Here is a 20,993-nt window from a genome sequence, read left to right as displayed (position 1 = left end):
TATTTATTCTTTGTGATTTTATCATATACAAAAAAAAAAAACATGCATAAATAAATAAATAAAAATTCAAAACACACACATTCGCTTTTACTATATATATATATATATTATTTTATTTTTTTGCTTCCACATTTACAAAATACAGATTATAAAAACTCAAAACTAAACAAATATTACATTAAACAATTTGAAAATTACAAAATGACCCAAAACAACGCGGAACGATGTCAGGCCGACTTCTGAAGTTGCCAAAATAGTGGTGGCGCGTTGTTCCACGCACCCTGCCACTGGCAGCGCGTGGATTCACGCGTCGCCACTAGATGATAGGGGAAATAGGGGGCTCGCCTGCTTTCTTCTTCTTTTCCCTCCCCTGCTGGCGATGAGAATCCCAGTCACCTGCAAATCCAAGAAAACACAACAAATGGCAATTGATTTTAGTTTTTTCTTTCCTTTGTTTTTAAATCTGTTTTTTTTTCTTTCTTTTCTTCTCCGTTTTGGATCTGCTTCCCTCTCGGTTCGCCTAATTAATACCCAATTGTGTTTTATTTTTATTATTATTTCCTAAGTATTTTTTAAAAAATATATGTATTTTAAAAATTAATTTTCAAATTTGTTTAAGCTTTTCAAACATTTTAGTAGGTAATAAGTTTCCAAATCTTTGTAAAGGGATGATGATAGGAATTCACGGGTTAGGTTTCGGTATTATCTATACTTGAATTCAAACCCAAAACATTATCAATATCCAACTCAAAACTTGATGAGTATAAATTTTGAATATCATAATCTAATCCGATCAAGTTTTAGCACTTATCGATTCAGATATTCATTACCTAATTGATATAATCGAGTTTGTAGAAACTAAAGGTTCTGATCATCTATATGGGAATTTGTCACAAACAAACTATTTGAATGACGTAACAAATGTTTTTATAAACTACTACTGAGATAAGACTAAGTCTAAGAGAATATATGATCATGCTATACTAGAGCAGCGACTTAAAACAGAGATAAGAAGGGATTTGATGGTTGGTAGAGATCAAATTTTTACAAGAGATTATACAAGTTCTTTTCTTGCGGAAAGCCACTCCATTATTTATTAGACAACTAGATCTTCCAAAATTAAGCCCAAAAATTGCTACTTAGGCTAATTTGTTATTTGTTTCTAGATTTTTTTTGGATTTATTATTTAATTTCAGATTTTATATTATTTTTCTTTGTGCTTTTGAATTCTAAATTGTTTCCTTATAGAGATGGAGTTTTCTAATTTATTTAAATATCTTGTAAACATTTTAATAAGATACTTAATATATACTTATTTTCCAGAGAATAAAATCACAAATTTAAAGACCGGATATGCTATCCATTTCACTTCTCAAAATTCTATTATCAAATTCTTGAAGTGGTGGGGGTAATGACTGCCTCATATCATGCAGCATCGGTGGATCATAAAGGGACTCAGATAAGTGTTTGCCCCATTAGAAGAGTCATTCAATTTTTTTTTAATCAAAATTGTTGTCTTTTTCGCTTTCTCTTGCAAACCAAGCACTCCTCCTTCACACACTTTCTTTTGTGAGATGGAATTTATCTTTGTATCTCAAGAGCAGTCTGGTTTGTCAGGTCTGACTTCAAGGAGTGAGCAAGCTAGCTAGCTAGCTGACGCAGGAGCCAAAGAAGAATGAAACTTAATTGGCATATCCCATTTTTAAAATATTTTTTATTTAAAAATATATTAAATAATTTATTTATTTTTATTTTAAAAAATTTATATTTAATATCAACATATTTAAAAAATATAAAACCAAAAAAAATTAATTTAAAATAAAAAAATCCAATAACATTTTTTAAACACAAAACAACCACTTTACAATCTTGAATTATAAACAAACCATCAAAGCAAATTGCACTCTGTCCCAACTAGTATTTGTGTCGCTAAATTTTAGTCATTAATAGGAAAATGAAAATAAATAAATAAACAATAGTGTCAGAGGTTTTACCACAAGTCTTGTGATGTGCATCAATTACAATTAAAAAAAATAAAATTGACAACTGATTTGGCAACCAACCACATGATTTCTGACCATATGACATCACAATTTAAAAAAAAAAAAAAACAATAAGGATTTTCTAAAAAGTACAGAAGGAAATTACAACTGATTTTTATTTGATAGAAAATTTAGAATTTAATGTTATCTTTTAAATCCTTGCGAATGAAATGAAAGACTAAACCCACAAGCAAGAAGAAGCTCAGACCAATAAGACAAGTGCTGATAGCAAGCCCCAAGAAAGATTCTAGAACCGCATATGTGCCCGTGATGAATGCGATAATCATTGTCCCCGTGCCAATCATGGTCAACAACGTGGCAATCCCAAATAATGTCATAGCGGCATCCTCGCTTATATCTTTACGCTTAACCAATTCAAAACCATGAATCAGCGAAATCAAAAAGTGGATAACGACAGCAGAAATAGAGAGCACCATTGATATTGCATCTGAGATGACAAATACTATAAAAGCAGCTTTTTTAGCTAGAAGTGCAGTGCCTCGGTCGCTCTTGTAACCGCCAGGTAAGGTGAATGCTGCTGCAAATGTTACCGTTGCTATCAGTGCCGCAACAACTAGATGAGACTCTCTTGCTTTACTCAAAGCTTCCTCTTCCTCTTTGATTTTCTCATCATTGTTTTTCTTTTTCAAAACAAAGAGACTTCGACCAATCGGTCCACTGCCAATATCTTCAAGGGATTCTAGGATCTCTTTCTGCAAAAATATATATTTTGAGTAAAATATGTTAAGCAGTTAAAGAGGTTTCAAAAATAATTTTTTATTACTTTCTAGAATATTTTTGTAAGTTAAAATTTTTAAAAATTTTATTTATATTATCTTGTATTTAAATTTTATTAATTAAAATAAAAATAGTGAGATTTAAATTTATAATTATTTGATCAATAAGATTGTAATACTATTTTTAAAAAAACCAAATCGATCTAAAAATTTAAACAAATAATCCATCATTTTTAGCTATTTAACATATATCATATATCAACTTCCGAGCCTTTGTTTGCAATTAAATTCTTTTTGTTACTGTATATATTAGAAGGTAACAAAAACTAATTTGATTGAAATTAAACCGCATGCTTTACATTAGCCCAATTATCCCCAGAAAAAAAAACTAAGATTACTGTATATATTATTGTTTATTGTTACTCTCCTTAAATGCTTGTAAGATTATGTTAAGTTTTTTTTAGATTTTTCAACTTTAATTCTCATATTTTTAAAATTTTAATTAATTGTATTTTTTTTCATTCATTTGTAGTACTTTTGTTTTTTTATTGAATAATATATGTTTTTATAAAACAGTTACATGTAGATGAAAAACTTAACAAAATCAATAAAATAACTTCATTCCAAATAAAAACGATTATTAAGTTATTCAGATTACTTTATTTTTATATTTAGTACTGCGATTTAGATAATTTTTAAAAGTATTTTTTATTTAAAAATAATTTTTTAAAATTTTATTTTATTTTTAATATCAGCTTATCAAAATTTAAAAAAAAAATATTAATTTAATTTTTTTTAAATAAAAATTTTTTTAAAACAAAACAAAAAATAGAAGATACTCGTAAGATGATACAGAACTGATCCCAACAGAAAATAATACATTAAAACTGAACAAAAGTTATGTAGATCCATTTGATGGACATGATTAAGATGCGGAGCTAAGAGAATCTTAGATGCAAAGGAAAACCAGTTTGCTGTGATTTAATTATTTTCAAAACCCAAATTGAGAAATCGAGAAATTGATTCATTAATGGAATATATATATATATATATATATATATATATATATATATGTGTGTGTGTGTGTGTGTGTGTGTGGGGGGGGGGTTTAATGGATGCATTAATTATCACAACAGTTAATTCATAGAGGATTGATTACCTGTATCTCTCCAAATTCTCCCAAATAAATGTCGTTGACGCTTAGCTTTCGCTTATTAAGACCATATATCTGACCACCAGTCTCGTGAAATAAAACATGTCTCCAGTGATGATTCTTGTTCGCTAAAGCAGCAATTAGATGGAAGGGCGTGTTTCCATTGTCATCCTTCTTCGTTCCAAGTCTTGCAAGCTCTGGAATCTCCAGACATTTTTTGAATACTTTTGTATCTTTACTGGCCACAGCATAGTGAAGGGCATTCCAGCCTCTGTTATCAACTAGATCACAACAAGTTGGGCATCCAGAAACAATCTCTTTCATTACGTATTCACGACCTTGAATGACGGCAATGTGAAGAGCTGTTCTCTTCTTCTCTGTTTCAGCTATGTAGGCCGCGGACGCGTCATATTCTAGTAATACTTTCACAGCTGATACATTTAACCAAGTAGAGAAATAGGCAGCGTAGTGAAGTGGTGACCAGCCGTTCTCATCGGTTGTTTTCGTCAACGTTTTTTCTTTCTCTAACAATTTTCTTGCTGTCTCTGAAACCAACAAATCAATGAATAAAAGTTATCCTGCATGAACAACAATGATTTCACTTATGCCCCGTTTAATAAATTTTTTTGGAAAACTGGTTTCTTGAAAAATAATTTTTTATTTTTTCAATGTTTTGTAGCATCATGAAAAATAATTTGAAAAACATTTTTTCAGTATTTGACAATATCATGAAAAATAAGCTCGAAAAAATTATTAATATTTTTTTTAAAATTTATTAAAATAATGAGGAGCAAATCTTACAAATTAAAAAGTTAAATAATAATAAAATTAAAAAAAAATAATCTAGTTTCATAAATGATCTCAAATAAAATAAATAACAACCAAGATAATGAAGATCAAATCTAACTGATAAAAAAATTGAAAATAATAAAATTAAAAATATATATATATAATTTTATAAACTATTTCAAATAAAATAAATAACAATAAAAAAAATAAGAACTAAATCTTATAGATAAAAAAAATTCAATTAATGATAAGAAAAAAAACAAATAACAATAATAAAATAAAGATCAAAGTTAATATAATCAGTAAATAACATGATATTTTTAAATTTTTCACAACTTCTGAAAAATATTTTATGTCTAAAATAAAAAAAAATACTTTCTTAAAAATTAACTCAAATTTTTCTTTAATTAAAAAGTATTTGTTGTTGATCAACTTTTTTAATGATAAATAAATACAAAACAATTTAAAAAATAATTTTTAAAAAACCACAAACAAATGGTATGTATCCTATGTGAATTACTATATATCGAATATTTAAACTCACAAAGGTTTTTTTTTTTTTAAAAAAAAAAAAAGCTAATTATGAAGCAAACACGGATATATAAAATCAAATATACGTGGATTTTAAATTATAGTGTACACTATTATATATAAATTAATTAATTATCTAGACTTGAGCGCAAAAATCCTACCATCATCTCCTTTCATGCTTGCCGCGTGTAGAGCAGTTCTACCATTAGGGCCGCCGTAGTCTACTGAGATGCAATTTCCTAAGATTTCATTGACTACCTTTCCTCGTTCTGCGGTCCAATACCAGCCAATGGAAGCAGCAATATAAAGTGGAGTTTCTCCATGAACATTGGCGGAATATGAAAACTCAGGGTCCTCTTTTGTCAATATTTCCACCACATGGCCCCGGCTATGTCGAGCTGCCTCGTGCAACGCTGTATCTCCCTCTTCATTGGTCATCCTCAACATCTTTTTTGCTTCTGTTTCTCCGCTCTCCGGATCAGTAGGTAGAGCTCTTGCGCGGTCAATGAGGACGCTTACCACGTTGGAATGGCCATATCTCGCTGCCAAATGGAGTGGGATTTCACCTTTTTTATTGGCCTGCAATAACAGTGGTGGACACATTTCAAGAATTTTATCAACAAAATCAGTGGCTTTCAGTTTCCTACTTTGGTTTCCTAAGTAGACATGAAGAATGGTGTTCTCGTCTGGAGTCAATAACTGATCAAGGCGGGTTTGATCATTCTCAAAGGGACCGCTATCGCCTTCAGCTGCAGCTTTGAACAAGACAAGATCCATATAGGTCGTCATACTATTTTGTAGCTTAGAGAAACTCACTAAATGAAAGGTAAACAAATGAAGGGTAGGTGAAATTAACCACTGTGGCTCAAAGGCAAGAGGTTCCACTCCTCAACTGACCACAAGCTGCTGATTTCTTCGGTATTTAAAGGAGGAAAAAGCGTTAATAACCACAAATTACATTTATTTTGTAGGTTAGAGAAACTAACTAAATGAAATGTAAACAAATGAAGGGGAGGTGAAACCACAAAGGTAAGAGGTTAATCATAAAGATGAGTATTGATGAATCCAGTTTTAAGGGTCCCAAAAAACCTTTCTTGGACTTGGTCAAAGGAAGGACCTTGAGCTGAGTTAAAGAGCTGAGGTATCCCACCCCTTCTTGCTAGTCTACACTGTCACCACCTTACACGACGGTTGTCTATTTTGTTCTTGTTGGCGTTTTATTTGGTTCAGATTTTTCTGCCACTTTGAATTTAAGAATATACCTGGCTGATTTGCCTCTGATTTATTGTAATTAATCATCCAACTTATACAGCAACTATTTGAATTTTAATAAAACAATTTTTTGGAAATGAAATTGCTAGATCGACAAGTTGGAGAAAGCAGACCACACAGACTTGACAGGGTACATCCTATTCAATTAGGTTTCCAAATTCATTGGTCTCCTCGGACAGTACTACTTGGGACAACAGGCCTAACAAGGAGTTGAATAAATTGATCTCCCTGAGTCTAAGAGATCTTCTCCATTTGAAGTTCCATATCGAATTCAAACCATCCCATCTGCAAACCTAGAATTACCAAGCCATAGATCATTCCAGAAGCTGGTATCACATTCATTGCCCACTACAACACAAATTTCATTCTTGACAATATTCTGAATTTCCTCCTCCTTGGCACAAGCATCGACAATGTTACACTAAGAACTACCCCCTTGAATTAACCATCTCAAGAGGTATATTAAATTATGATTTCTGCTTATAAATACTAGAGACCATATTTTTCCGTAGACATTTATATCTAAGTTGCCGTATCTCCATAACCATTTAAAGATCAAAGCTTTATTTTTGGCTGAAATTGAGCCAGTTCCTAGACCACCCTGGCATTTTGATGTTACCTGCCTGCTTTTTGAAGTTGTATATGCTCTTGAACGTGAGAAATGCTCATATGAATAACCTAACTTGTCCCCCCTCATTGTTTTTTATGGATAATAAAAATTTTCAATTTTTTTTAATGTTAATTCCTTGTGTAAAGCATAATTTCTTAGCAGGGCAAAGGATTTTGCAACACAAAAGTGAAAAGAGAAAGAAATGTGATTATGGTAGCATTTTTTTTTCTCTTTTATAAGCAGAGAATATTAATACTTTAATACTCATGTATAGTATATTTTCGGACTTGAAAAGGTTAATCAAACACACACTAAACTGAAACAACATTCATAAAACAGTATTCGAAGAATCAAACTAAAAAATTCATCACAAATTGTTTTAAAATTCTTTATTTTCTATTTGTAACTATCAATTTATTCCAAATAATGAATATTTTAAAAAAATACAACTGAATTTTAATTTTTTTTGTTTAATTATTGCAAAAATTATTATTATTATTTATTATTATATGAAAATTCATTATATTTTAAAAATGGTGATACTTGCTGCGATATTAATTATTAATAACTATCTAATTAGGAAAATTAATTATTCCATACTAAATAGAAATTTATCATTTTTATGACCGGTATGTATATATATATATATATATATATATATATATATATATATATATATATATTTCAAACAAATTCTAAATTTGCATTTCTGTGAAAGAAATCAGATTTTTGGGAAAAATTGTTTGTAGTATATGCTGGATTAATCAATATTTTTATTGATTGATTTATTAATCAAATATTTTACTCTGAATACTGTCCGAAAAAATAAATGTAATAAAAGACACTAGAGATGAAATGCTTCTATCATAATAGGGTATTACCAGCCTTTTTAATGTTGTCTATGCTCTTGAACTTGACAAATGCTCAAATGTAAATAAATGACTTGTCTGCCTAATTGTTTTTTAGGACAATAAAAAGTTTTCCAAAATTTTTTATTCTTAATTCCCTTAGCATAACTTCCTAGCAATGCAAAGGATTCTTAAAAACAGAATAAAAGGAAAGGATTATCATGCTGACACTCTTTTTTTCTTTTTTTTTTTATACTTAGATACTAATATATATTAAAGTATCTCGCTATATTGGACTTAAAAAGTGAATTAAAAACACATACATATGTGCAAGCGTATGCATACACATAAACTAAATCAGCATTTCATTGTAAATATCATAAAAACATTATTTAGCAAATGAAACTAAAGCATTTTATCACAATTAAAAAAAAATTATGATTATTTTTCCTTTTTTATAAGTAGAGAATATTCATACTTTAACAATAATGTTCATATCTAAGTACTGTAAGTAGAGAATATTTTTTTTCTTCTTTTGTAAGTAGAGAATGTTGATACTTTAACACTCACATATATCAAAGTATCTCGCTATACTAATATTTTTTAGATATTAAAAAGTTAATTAAACATATTATTTTTAATCTAAAACATGTGAGGAAAGTACTATGCCAATAATATTTTCCTCATATTTTCCATACATGTCTTTGTGTGACTCTAAAAAATACATTTGCTTTTGTGTTTTTTTTTCAATCAATGTTTTTTTTTTAATTTAATCATTTTAATATTAGATTTTTTTTTATTGGGTTATCTCACTCTCAAGATACGGATCGCAGGTTTGGCGAATTAACCTAGTTAGCTGGGGTTTTATTCCTTCTTATTTAATTTTTTTTTATTTTATCATTCAATATTGGTTTTAATTAAAAATTAGGCTTCATGATTCATTTTATTTGTTTTGTATTAAGTTAATCCGGTCTCATGACCCGATAATAGTTCTTAATAAATTAATTTCGAGTTGACTTGGGTTGGTTTTTAACATGATTCAATATTTTTTAATTAAAAATTATTTCCTAATTTTTTTTTGGGACAATAAGAAGTTTTCAAAAACCCTCAGCATAACTTCCTAGCAAGGCAAAGGATTTTGAAACACAAAAGAAAACGGAAAGGAAGACCATGCTGCCACTTTTTTTTTCTTAATATTTATATCAAAGTATCTCGTTACATCAGTATTTATCAAACTTAAAAAGTGAATTAAAAACACTCATATGTGTGCAAGCATATGCACGTATCCACACATATAAACTAAATTAATATTTTATTTATTAAAGATTAAATTTTATAATTTTTTTTAATTTTTTTCTGTGATGTTATTTCAGTCTTATTACTTGAGTCATATGATTTTTTTCTATTGAACAAGCAAATTCTATACTTCCGTACAGTTCAATGGCAAGCTGGCGTTGTGTTATTTGGGCATGGGATTAATTTGCTTACATTTTGATCTTCCATGCAGACTGCAGGATCTGTCCCTTGGAGGTGGTTATGTTTACCTTACAAAGTAATCAATATTTAAAAATAGTGCTTTCTGAATTTCCATATCTCAATTTTATTATATTACCTGTAGAATAAAAGAAAATACAAAAAAAAAATCATTAAAATCACGTTTTAACCACAAAAACAATCACTGTCATAAAAAAGCCAAAGTAGAGAGAATCAGAATTAAACAACCGCATGTGGGTTACTTATGATTGAGGTGTACTCGGTACCAAAAGTTAACAAATTGGCCCTCCTTCTTTTTCTTTTTCATTTCTTTTCCTATTCTCCCTCTTTTTTCTTTTTCTTTTGTTTTTTTGCATCTCTTTCTATCTCTCTTGTACTTCATTTTTTCTTTTCTTTCTCATATTTTTTTTTTTTTGCAATCTATTTATGCATCTTTATCTAACCCATAATTCTAATTCTTTGTTTATATCACTCTAACATATAGTTTTTTTCCTCATTTCTCCCCTCTTAATTGCTTGACTTATTATTTTTTCGTTATACTCATCCACACACGTTTTCTCTTTAACACAGGAACAAAAAAATGAAAAGGCAAAAAAGTGCGATTGTATTAAAACACCATTTGCTATACACTTATCCTAGAATAGGTTTTCTCTTATATAGTTCTTTTTATTTCTTTTTGTACTTATCTTCATGTATTTGAACATTATAATTTATTAAATAATCATTTCAATTTAAGAATTTAAGTTATTGAAATTCGTAACTCTTGACAGCCAAAATTTTAATAACATATAAAAAAACAACAATTAAATTCAAGAGCTCAATTACGGCAGCTCGCTCTTTTCAATACGAATTAGTATAAAAACGCTTACAAGTCTAACTAGTACTTGGATTAATTAGCCAAAACTACCTCCTGTCAACGGCCACTGTCAAGAAACAACAGTCATGCAAGATGATTTCCTCTGATGTTGCATCATGCTGTAGTAAAAAAGCAACAGCGTCCATTCAAGAATCATCAAACTTCTCTAAACCAGCTATTCACTCCAAAAAAAAAAAAAAAAATTCTTCATATTTAAGGCTGATTTGAAAACCGGGTTAATCCGTGTTTTTTAAAAAATTTAAATTTATAATATTTAAGTTTTTTTTTGCTTATCATAAAAGACAATAGAGATGAAATGTTTTCTATCGTAACAGGTGACAAATGCTCAAATGTGAATAAATCACTTGTCTGCCTAATTATTTTTTAGGACAATAAGAAGTTTTCAAACAACATTTATTGTTAATTCCCTCAGCATAACTTCCTAGCAATGCAAAGGATTCTGAAACAAAGAATAAAAGGAAAGGATTACCATGCTGACACTCTTTTTTTTTTAAAAAAAAAAAAAGTCAGATACTTGGACATTTATATATATTAAAGTACCTCGCTACATCGAACTTAAAAAGTGAAATAAAAAACACACATATATGTGCAAGTGTATGCACACCTCCGCGTCCACACATAAACTAAATCAATATAAATATTGGATGTACATTCATAAAAACATTATTTAGCAAATGAAACTAAAACATTTTATCACAATTTAAAAAACAATAGTGAGTATTTTTTTTTCTTTACAAGTAGAGAATATTGATACTTTAACAATAGTGTTGATATCTTGTAAGTAAAGAATTTTATATATATATATATAAATAGAGAATATTGATACTTTAACACTTATATATATCAAAGTATCTCTCGCTATACTAATAATTTTCAGACATGAAAAAGTTAATTAAACACATTACCTGTAATCTAAAACTCGTGAGAAAAGTACTATGGCAATAATATTTTCCCCACATGTTTTGTGACTCTAAAAAATACATTTGCTTTTGTTTTTATTTTTTTCAATTAATGTTTTGTTTTTTAATTTTATTATTTTATATTATATTTTTTATTGGGTTATCTCACTCTCAAGATATAGACTGCGTGTTCAGCGAATTAACCTAGTTGACTGGGGTTTTATTCCTTCTTATTTTTTTTTTAATTTTATCATTCAATATTAATTTTAATAAAGAATTAGGTTTCATGATTTATTTTATAAGCTTTCTATTAGGTTAATCTGGTTTCATGACCCGAGAATAGTTCTTAATAGATTAATCTAAAGTTAACTTAGGTTGTTTTTTTATGTTTTTTGTTTAATTGAATTTCTTTTCAATTTTATCATTGAATATTAGGTGGGTTGGAAATTGAACTTTTTACAATTTATTCTGATTTCTTTTCTATTAGGATATCTTGGTATCGTGATCAAGGTCGTGGGTTTTTGTATTTTAACCTCGGTTAAATCAGGTTGTTATTTTTTTATTTTCTTTCAAGAGGTTATCTTGATCTCATATCCTTCAATATTATATTTGTTTTTTATTGGGTTGTCCATGTCTTATGATCTAAGTTACATGTTTGACAAATTAATCCAATTGAATCGGTTTTTTATAACTAACTTTTTTCTCAATTTTATCTTTTAATGTTGTGTTTGATTGAGAATTAAGCTTCATTATTTATTTTGATTTAATTTTTATGGGATTGTTTTAGCCTAAAAACTCGGGAATAATACTTAACGAGTTAACATTTATTAACTTAGCTCTTTTTTTTAATTAAAATTTTTACAAATTTCATCATTTAACATTAGGTCTGATAGAATCGATTAAGAATTAAACTTTATAATTTTTTTTTTTATTGGGTTATATCAACCTCATGACTAGATTCATAATTTTGATAGGTTATTCTAACTTAAATCAAGTTTTTTTTTTAAAGTTCATCTTAATTTTTTTATTTGAGTCATGAGTTTTACCGATTGACGTAGATCATTGTTATTTTTTCCCTCCCGTGCAGTTCGATGGCAAGCTGGGGTTGTGTTTTTTGGGCATGGGATTTGCTTACATTTTGATCCTCCATGCAGACTGCAGGATGTCACTGTCATAAAAAGCGAAATTTTTTATCTAAGTCAATCGGTAAAACTCATGACTCAATTACGGCAGCTCCCTCTTTTCAATACGAATTAGTATAAAAACGCTTACAAGTCTAGCTAGTACTTGGATTAATTAACCAAAACTACCTCCTGTCAACGGCTACTGTCAAGAAACAACAGTCATACAAGATGATTTCCTCTGATGTTGCAGTAAAAAAGCAACATCGCCCATTCAAGAATCATCAAACTGCTCTCGACCAGCTATTGACTCCAAAAATAAACACAATTCTTCATGTTTACTTAGAGAACCAACACGAGAATCAGAATCCACTGATTTTGTGGATCAAATCAGAATTCTTGATGTTTACTTGGAGAACCAACACAAGAATCACATGTGGGTTAATGATGATTTTGTCGACCAAATCATTGATATGTGTACAAATCAGAATCCACTGTACAAATTAGACAACCAAATTTCGAATCACATGTGGGTTGATTATGATTGAGGAGCTGCCTCGATTCCCCTAGCAATCGGCCAAATCATTGGTGGCCTTCACCAAAAGTTAACAAAGTGGCCCTTCTTCGTCTTCTTTTGCACCCTTCTCTTTACCCTCTCTCTTTGGCCTTCATTTTTCCTTTTCTTTCACAATAACAAGAAGTTAAACAAACTCCACTAACTCAAGCAATCAAAACTCAGGTCATTTATGCTTGAACTGTATGCCATTAGCTTTCTGCATCCTCTAGCCCTCGATGATGTATCTGATGTTCATTCCAACCCAACCCGAAGTCAGACCAGCACCAAGCAGATACACCATAGATAATATATCTGAATTAGAGATTTTCATAGCAATGCCTCTTCTAACCAAGACCCCTCTAGTGTTGATTCTACCCACAATGGCAAGCCAACAAAATACTTCCATCTTGGGAGGGACCATACCTTTCCATATACCCTTGAAGGAAATGAAATTGCCAGATCGACAAGTTGGAGACTTGACAGAGTACATCCTATTCAATTACGTTTCCAAGGAGTTGAATAAATTAATATCCCTGAGTCTAAGAGATCTTCCCATATTCTGAATTCAAACCATCCCATATTCCCATATTAGCAATAGAAGAAGCTTTATCTTGTGAAAGATTAGCTGGGGTTGTGTTATTTGGGCATGGGTTTTGCTTACATTTTGATCCTCCATGCAGACTGCAAGATGTCCCTAGGTGAAGCTGCTAATATTCGTACTTCGTTAAAAAACTGCAAATTACATTACAAACAACAATGTAGTAATCAATATTTAGAAATAGTGCTTTCTTAATTTCCGGATCTCAATTTTATTATATTCCATATTACCTGTAGAATAAAAAAAATACCAAAAAAATTCATTAAAAGCACGTTTTAACCACGAAAACAACTCATTCTTAAATGGGTGATATGATATATAAAAAATTCACAGTTTTCAAGCACAATATTTAATTGATTTGGCGGTTTAAAAAAAAACACATAAAGAGATCGCATTTGAGAAACATAATATTAATTAGATATCACATTTCAGAACTGTGACAAACTCAAACTATGTTATTTCATTAATATTTTTGCAGTTATATTATTTCACAAAAAAAATAGTTTTCAATGCTAAATGCCCAAAATAGCCCGTCCAACCATGTTTAATTTCAATTTATTATTATTCAAAGTTCAAACATTAGGGAGTCCATACTTAATCATATCAATTTAATGTATAGAGATTCTGCTTAAAATCTAATTGAGAAATATTTAACTTCAATGAATAAAAACTAACCCAAATTACCATTATAACTAAAACAAAAAAAATAATAATTATACATTAGACTAAAATCAAATGACGGGCTCATTTATCCATGGTATGTTGCGACTCTTTCTGAATTTCAAGCCCGTCCAGCAGAGGGCTTTGGGGGCCGTACTGTTTAAAGATTTTTACATAAAAAGGACACAAGTTTTGAGTCCAAACATGTATAGAGAAGTCCAGAATCCCGCAAGGCTCTAATTAACATGGAGAAATTGAAGGAATGTTTTCAGTGTTCAAGTCGAAGAAATTAATTTCAGCTCAAATTCTTCACTTCATCTACGAGAATTTAGTTTCTTTGCTTACCACTACGTCCAAATTTAGTCGAAGAAATTTAGTTTCCATTGCAATATACCCTTGGAAAAAAAATTATGGATAAAATATATAATAACTTCGAAAATGATTTTTCCATAATTGATGGTTGTATTTTGAAGGTCAATGATTGCAGCCTGTAGGTTATAATCAAGGTGGCATAAAAAAAAAATGAGAGGAAAAAAAAAATCTAAGTAGTTAACATTACTTTTTAAAAATATATTTTTAGTTATTTTTTAAAGTATTTTTTACTTATAAATATATTAAAAATATATTTTTTTATTTTAAAAAATTATTTTTAATATCAGTATATCAAAATAATCTAAAAATATTTAAAAAATATTAATTTTTAAAAATAAATAAATTTTTTTAAAAAAAATACTTAGAAAACGCTGACTTTTTGCAAGATAAATGTGCCTGATTTGACTCCACGGTTATTCGTCCCGGAGGCTCAGAGGTGGTTTGATCTTAGCTATGGTATGGTTTGGATTTGAGGCTCTAAATTTAAAAAAAGTTAAGGATTACAGGAAATTGGTGACAACCCAGCAACGAACTAGCTGCAAATTAACAGAGACTCTATATTAAGATTCTAAACTTTGAGCTCTAAATGGATAAAATTGCGCGTCTTAAATGTAGGATTTCATAAACCAGAGGGAGTAAATTATTTATTTCTTCGAAATACAGGGATGGGGTTATAATTTCCTCTAACAAGAATAATGTGGTTGCTATACGTGAGGTTAGCAACCCAATTAATTGAAGCTTATACTGCATGTATGTATTGGCCTCAAATCAAAAATCGGTTGTAGGCCAAGTAGTGTCAATGGCAGTAAATATATAAACTCTAGTAAATCTCCTCCTGAGAATGCATTGGTTGGCACTTGTATGTGTGCTTGTGTGAGAGGTGTTCGTGCTCGTCAAGTAGCACTTGCGAGGACTTTTTATGGTTAAAATTTCTTTTTTATCGTATAGTTAGAAGCACTGTAGTGTCTTTTTATTTTAGAGCGACATATATGATTATTGGTGGCTTGATTTATAGTCGACAACACTTTCTTTTCTTTTTTTTTCTTTTTTTTGTTCTCTCATCCATTTAAAATTCATGCTATCCATGCAAGATTTCATTGTTGTCATCTGATTTACAAATATTGCTACTTAGGTTTTTTTTGTTTTGATTTTTAATTTTTGTTTTTAATTTTTTTGTAAAATTTTGATTTATTTTCCATTTCATCCTTCAATCCCAATTTGAGATATGTTATTTTTTCAATTTGGTTCTCATTCTTTCGATTATTATTTTTGTTCCTTTTATTGAATTAGTTTTTCTTTTCAATCGCACCCTTTAATCAACTTTATTTTTTATTTGAATTTTGATTTTTAATCTTTTGATTGTTTTAGATTTTTTTGGATTATTTTATTAAATTGATTTTTCTTTTCATTTTCACTCTTTAATTAAACATAAAATTTATCTTATATTTTAATTTTGATCATTATTTTTTATGCTATTTTTTATTTTGAATCCTTTTGTCTTATTGATTTTTTTTTCAATTTCATCCTTCAATATTTGATTGACTGAGAATTAAGTTTCAAGGTTTTTTTAGATATGATGCTTCCGATCTAATGACATAAAAAATCTTTCCTACCCAACTTCTTACCTAGCCTAAATTTAAAATTAAATCGTGTGAAAGTTTCTCCATCATGACCTAGTTGACTTGGTTAATCTAAATACAACTCGGTCACCTGGTAAACAAAATATAAGGATGAAATTGACAGAAAAAATCTTCTGATCGATCAATCTCTTTGCCTAGCTCAAATTTAAAATAAAATTATGTAAAAGTTGTTTTCACGTGATCCAATCAACTTAACTATTTGAAAGATAACATGAATAGTTATTAAAAAAAATTATGAAGATGAAATCAATGATGGAATTAAAAAGAAGAAGAAGAAGAATTGAAAAAGAGAAAGAAAGAGGGGATGAGTTGAAAAGTAGGCTATGTTTTGTTTCTCGGAAAATGATTTCTGAGAAATCACTTTCCAAACTTTTCTATATTTATTTGTCATTAAGAAAGTTAGTCAGCAGAAAACACTTTCTAGTCAAAGAAAAATTTGACTTGATTTTCAGGAAAGTGTTTTCCTGGAAAATTTGAGCTGAAAACACTTTATGGAAGTTGTGAAAAAATTTAAAAATATCATATTATTTGCTGATTATATCAAATTTGATCTTCAAACTTTTGATTGCTATATATATATATATATATGTTTTGAATATTTATTTTTCAATTTCATCTCTTAAAATTTAATTTTTATATTAACTTTAGTCCTTATTTTTATAATTTTATTTTCTTTTTCTTATATTTTTTTTATTGAAATTTTTTTATCAATCAATTTTTTTATTGAATTCCAGAATTTACTTTCTTAAAATTTATTTAAAAAAAAAATTACTTTTCAGCAAACAAAAACCATAAATAAAGTAAAGTTTTTAAAGTTTTGTAGCGGAGGAGGGTAATACCCCCTGCATTAGACAGAACTCTAAAGCACTTTCTAAGGCCCTTTGGGCTAAGAAGTAGCCTAAGAACATAAGTTCTTAGAAGAAAGCCCAAATTTGGGGAAGCCAGCAACTTGTGTCAGAAAGAGAAGCGAAATCTATAAACATGTGGTCGTGTGGCACCAATGAAGCTAATGTGCCTTATCTAGTACAGTTGTGGTCGTTATAGTTTTAACAGTCCTCTCGCATCACCAAACCATTCATAATACCATCAAAGTATACTCAGTTTCCTGTCCAAGAATCATCAATCCATGGCTTCCTCTACGCTCTCCCCTGCCACTCCCTCACAGGTAAAGAAAAAGAAAAAACCCCAACAAACATTGATTATTCTTGAACTTAATTTCCTTCTCTTTGATGTTTTGGATTGAATTATGTGTTTTTGTTTTTGTTTTGTGTATTAGCTATGCTCTAGCAAGAGTGGCATGTTCTCTCCTACACAGGCGGTGTTTGTGAAAGCAACAAGGACAAATATGGTGTTAAAGGAGAGAGGAATGAGAATTACATGCCAGGCTACAAGTGTTCCTGCTGATGATAAAGTGCCTGACATGGGTAAGAGGGAGCTTATGAATCTGCTTCTTTTGGGTGCTCTTTCACTCCCCACTGCTGGCATGTTGGTTCCTTACACCTATTTCTTTGTCCCTTCTGGGTAAGAAATCTTCTTCTTCTTCTTCAAATTTAGTTTGGTTTTTTCCTTTATTATAGATTTTTTTTTTGTTAATTTCCCCTTGCTTCGTTATAGGTTCTTCAATGGAAATTTTGATTCTCTAAAGGGCATTCTTTCTAAAATTCCACCTCATATATACAATTGCTATAGTTTATTTGTTTAGGGATTAAATTTGTGGCCGTTAGCAACCATAACATGCCTGCATTTCGTTGGGACGTTGCTAAATACAAATTACTTTTCCTTGCTGTAATTGGAAAAATTTATCAGGCTCGGAGGAGGTGGTGGTGGTACCGTTGCCAAGGATGCCCTTGGAAATGATATCATTGCAGAGCAATGGCTTAAGACTCACGGCCCTGGTGACCGAACCCTTTCCCAAGGATTAAAGGTACTGGCAGCTTTCCTTTCCTTTCCTTTCTTAAAGCACATGTTTTCCATTGCATTTCCCTTTCTTATTGTATAAATTCGTTGTACACTGATTGGTCATTAGAAGGAGTACATTTATCGCTGTTTTGATGCAAGATAATCATATTTTCTGTTTATTAACTTGTCAGAAAGTATTACACCTTTGGTTCTAATTTTCTTTCAAGTTCTTATTAGAAGTTGGTCATGCATTGTAAGAGATGTTGGCATGGATCCAATCATTGCTGTGATGCTGTCTTGCTCTAGCGTAAAACAGAGCTCGTTATATGTTTCAACTTGAGCCAGTGAGATATTTGTGAAATTGCTGTCACACTTCTACACGGGGTAGTATCGCTGTAAGCAGACCTATAAAATGTTGCAAACTAAATCAATTTTTGTTCCTTGTGAAAAGAATCTGTGGAGATTGTCTAAAATGATGAGAAAATTATTGTTTCATATTCAGGATTTTCAATAACATATCTTCATATGTTTTTTGAGGATCTATTTTAACAAAACTGATATTACTTTCAAAAACACAATCATGCGGCGCTCAAAGATTGATTTCTATCAACTTCGGATACTCTGAAATAATTTGCAATACTGAAAAGTGAAAATCATTTGGATTGTTTTTTATGGATTTCAGGGAGATCCAACCTACCTTGTTGTGGAGAAAGATAGAGTTCTTGCAACTTATGGAATTAATGCAGTCTGCACACACCTTGGGTGTGTCGTGCCCTGGAATCAAGCTGAGAAGAAGTTCATCTGCCCCTGCCATGGATCACAGTACAATGACCAAGGAAGAGTTGTCCGAGGACCTGCTCCTCTGGTGAGTCAAACATAACTTTCCTTTTATTTCGTGGTGGATTGCTCTATTTTAGATGAATAAAAGAACAACAACACTTCTTTAAAATCAACAACCAGCAACAGTTTGCTTGCTCTAACGATTTTTGAGTTCTCCCTGGCAATAACCACCTTCAATATCACTTCTCTGTGCAGTCATTGGCACTGGCTCACTGCGATGTAGACGATGGCAAGGTGGTCTTCGTTCCATGGGTCGAAACAGATTTCAGAACCGGAGATGCTCCATGGTGGTCTTAAACCTCTTGTTCAATCAATCATCAAATGTTTCATATATTCAAGACGCGAATCGGTTTGTTTTGCAACAATGCCAAAACATCCTTTTGTCATAGAGGCATGCTATGTGAATTGGAGCTCATAAGATGTAAGGATAACCATATGATTTAAGCATGGATAATCTTGTGATGCTTGACAATCTATTCTTTATACCTAAATTCTATTGCATTAGCATCGGTTTGTTAGCTCTTGTTTAGAACTTCTACAGTAACTTTGAAAGCTTGGTTCTCATGAGTTGCACGATACATTTACCATCTCTCTCATGCCATTCTGCAATATCTCAAAACAAATCCCTTATCAAAATTATTAATAAATAATAAAAAAAAAAACAGGACGTGACTCATGAAGAAGGAGCCATGGTGGTTGAACAAATGATATGTTGAGCGACCCGAGCTCTCTTATTCTAATGACTGTCTATGAGAAAGGGGTGATTTGACACAGTGTATAGGGTGGACAGAGTTCTTCTCAACTCCTAAAGTCTTCTGCCATTTTTCAAATATATCAAAACGAGTCTCTTATCAAAAATTAATAAAAAATAAGACATGTCCCATGAACTTGATTCGTATGATAATAATTATTTTTTAAAATAATTTTTATTTAAAAATATAATAAAATAATTCTTATCATTCTAAGCTATAAATGATGGAACAAGGGTTCTTAAACCTAAAAGTTGCTACTATGATATATTCTGAAAGGTTTATTTCATGAAACTCTTCTTGAAAAAATTGTCTATAACACTATTTAAATACAAGAAAAACATCTTAACTAGTAAAATCTTAATTAAATTAAAAATTATAATCTAAATGAAAAAAAAATAAAAATTTGAAACAAAATCTTCTGCTTCTAAATACTTGGGTTCTCAAACTTAAGGATATAACCCTTCATTATAAAGAAAATTACTCTAATATATTCTAAAAGATTTATTTCATAAATTCTCTTTTAAAAAATAGCCTAAAAGGATGTTAAAATACAAGAAAAACATCCTAAATAGTAGAATTTTAATTGAATTGAAAGTTCTATCTAAATAGGAAAAATAACAAGTTAAAGAAAATTCTAATACAATAACTTTCGGGGCTTGATTTGGGTAAAAAAAAACTAGCAAACCACATGCTCCTAATATAATTAGAACTTTAAAATGATATGATAAAATTTCAGCTCGAACTATATATTTGTCTATTTTTATTAGATTACACGTTGAATTCTTTTAAAATTTCTCAAAACCTAGAAAATTATAACTATTAAAAGAGTAATATATAAAAAATAATTAGGCCAAGAATAATAATCCCAACCTTTGTTTTTCGGCGGTAGGTGATATTATTCGGATTACATAAGGTTCTGTTTGGCACATCGTACGTGAGGGCACAGGATTTATCAAATATTTCGCATCTGGGGTGGAATCTAGTTCTTCAAGATCTAGGGGCTAAATTGACTTGGAAGTTGATCAAAGAATAGAGTAACCTGACCCATTCTCAAATAATAATTAGTGTGTGGAAAGCCTGTTTAAATGCTACTTGAAGAAGAGTCCAATACCTCTACTTAACAAAAAAAATTTAAGAATAAATAAAATATATTTATTAATTATAATTTATGAAATAAAAATTATATTCATTTAATAAAAAAGTTTTAAATATGAAATGAAAATTGTTCAGGCTCCACTTGTTATACATACGTAAAAAAAAAATAACATTTCTTAAATATTTCAAAAAGTCTTATTTATTGTTT

At 29.9% G+C, this 20,993-nt stretch overlaps 2 protein-coding genes across 2 annotated transcripts; one reads left to right on the top strand and one right to left on the bottom strand.

Moving 5' to 3' along the window:
• Positions 1–2,060: 2,060 nt before the first annotated feature.
• On the bottom strand, positions 2,061–6,376 carry LOC118029543 (protein ACCELERATED CELL DEATH 6). Its single transcript, XM_073406624.1, has 3 exons — positions 5,414–6,376; positions 3,939–4,501; positions 2,061–2,755 (listed from the first exon to the last, which is right to left on the bottom strand). The coding sequence occupies exons 1-3, from the start codon at positions 6,039–6,041 to the stop codon at positions 2,174–2,176; spliced, it is 1,773 nt and encodes a 590-aa protein (XP_073262725.1). The 5' UTR covers positions 6,042–6,376; the 3' UTR covers positions 2,061–2,173.
• Positions 6,377–17,202: 10,826 nt separating this feature from the next.
• LOC118029542 (cytochrome b6-f complex iron-sulfur subunit, chloroplastic) lies at positions 17,203–19,456 on the top strand. Its single transcript, XM_035033447.2, has 5 exons — positions 17,203–17,364; positions 17,476–17,720; positions 18,006–18,123; positions 18,781–18,963; positions 19,134–19,456. The coding sequence occupies exons 1-5, from the start codon at positions 17,326–17,328 to the stop codon at positions 19,233–19,235; spliced, it is 687 nt and encodes a 228-aa protein (XP_034889338.1). The 5' UTR covers positions 17,203–17,325; the 3' UTR covers positions 19,236–19,456.
• Positions 19,457–20,993: the final 1,537 nt, after the last annotated feature.

This window comes from Populus alba, chromosome 19, assembly GCF_005239225.2.
Source record: "Populus alba chromosome 19, ASM523922v2, whole genome shotgun sequence".
NCBI classification, from domain to species: Eukaryota; Viridiplantae; Streptophyta; class Magnoliopsida; order Malpighiales; family Salicaceae; genus Populus; species Populus alba.
Note: the sequence above shows the minus strand (reverse complement) of the source record. Positions and strands in the feature narration are given on the sequence as shown.

Excerpts from the sequence above, each read along its gene's own strand:
- LOC118029543 (XM_073406624.1), bottom strand. The coding sequence starts at position 6,041 with ATGACGACCTATATGGATCTTGTCTTGTTCAAAGCTGCAGCTGAAGGC. Across the intron at positions 4,502-5,413 it reads AAGCATGAAAGGAGATGATG|TATTCATTGATTTGTTGGTT; the intron begins GTAGGATTTTTG and ends CAGGATAACTTT. Across the intron at positions 2,756-3,938 it reads GAGAATTTGGAGAGATACAG|AAAGAGATCCTAGAATCCCT; the intron begins GTAATCAATCCT and ends ATATTTTTGCAG.
- LOC118029542 (XM_035033447.2), top strand. The coding sequence starts at position 17,326 with ATGGCTTCCTCTACGCTCTCCCCTGCCACTCCCTCACAG. Across the intron at positions 17,721-18,005 it reads TATTTCTTTGTCCCTTCTGG|GCTCGGAGGAGGTGGTGGTG; the intron begins GTAAGAAATCTT and ends AAAATTTATCAG. Across the intron at positions 18,964-19,133 it reads TCCGAGGACCTGCTCCTCTG|TCATTGGCACTGGCTCACTG; the intron begins GTGAGTCAAACA and ends TTCTCTGTGCAG.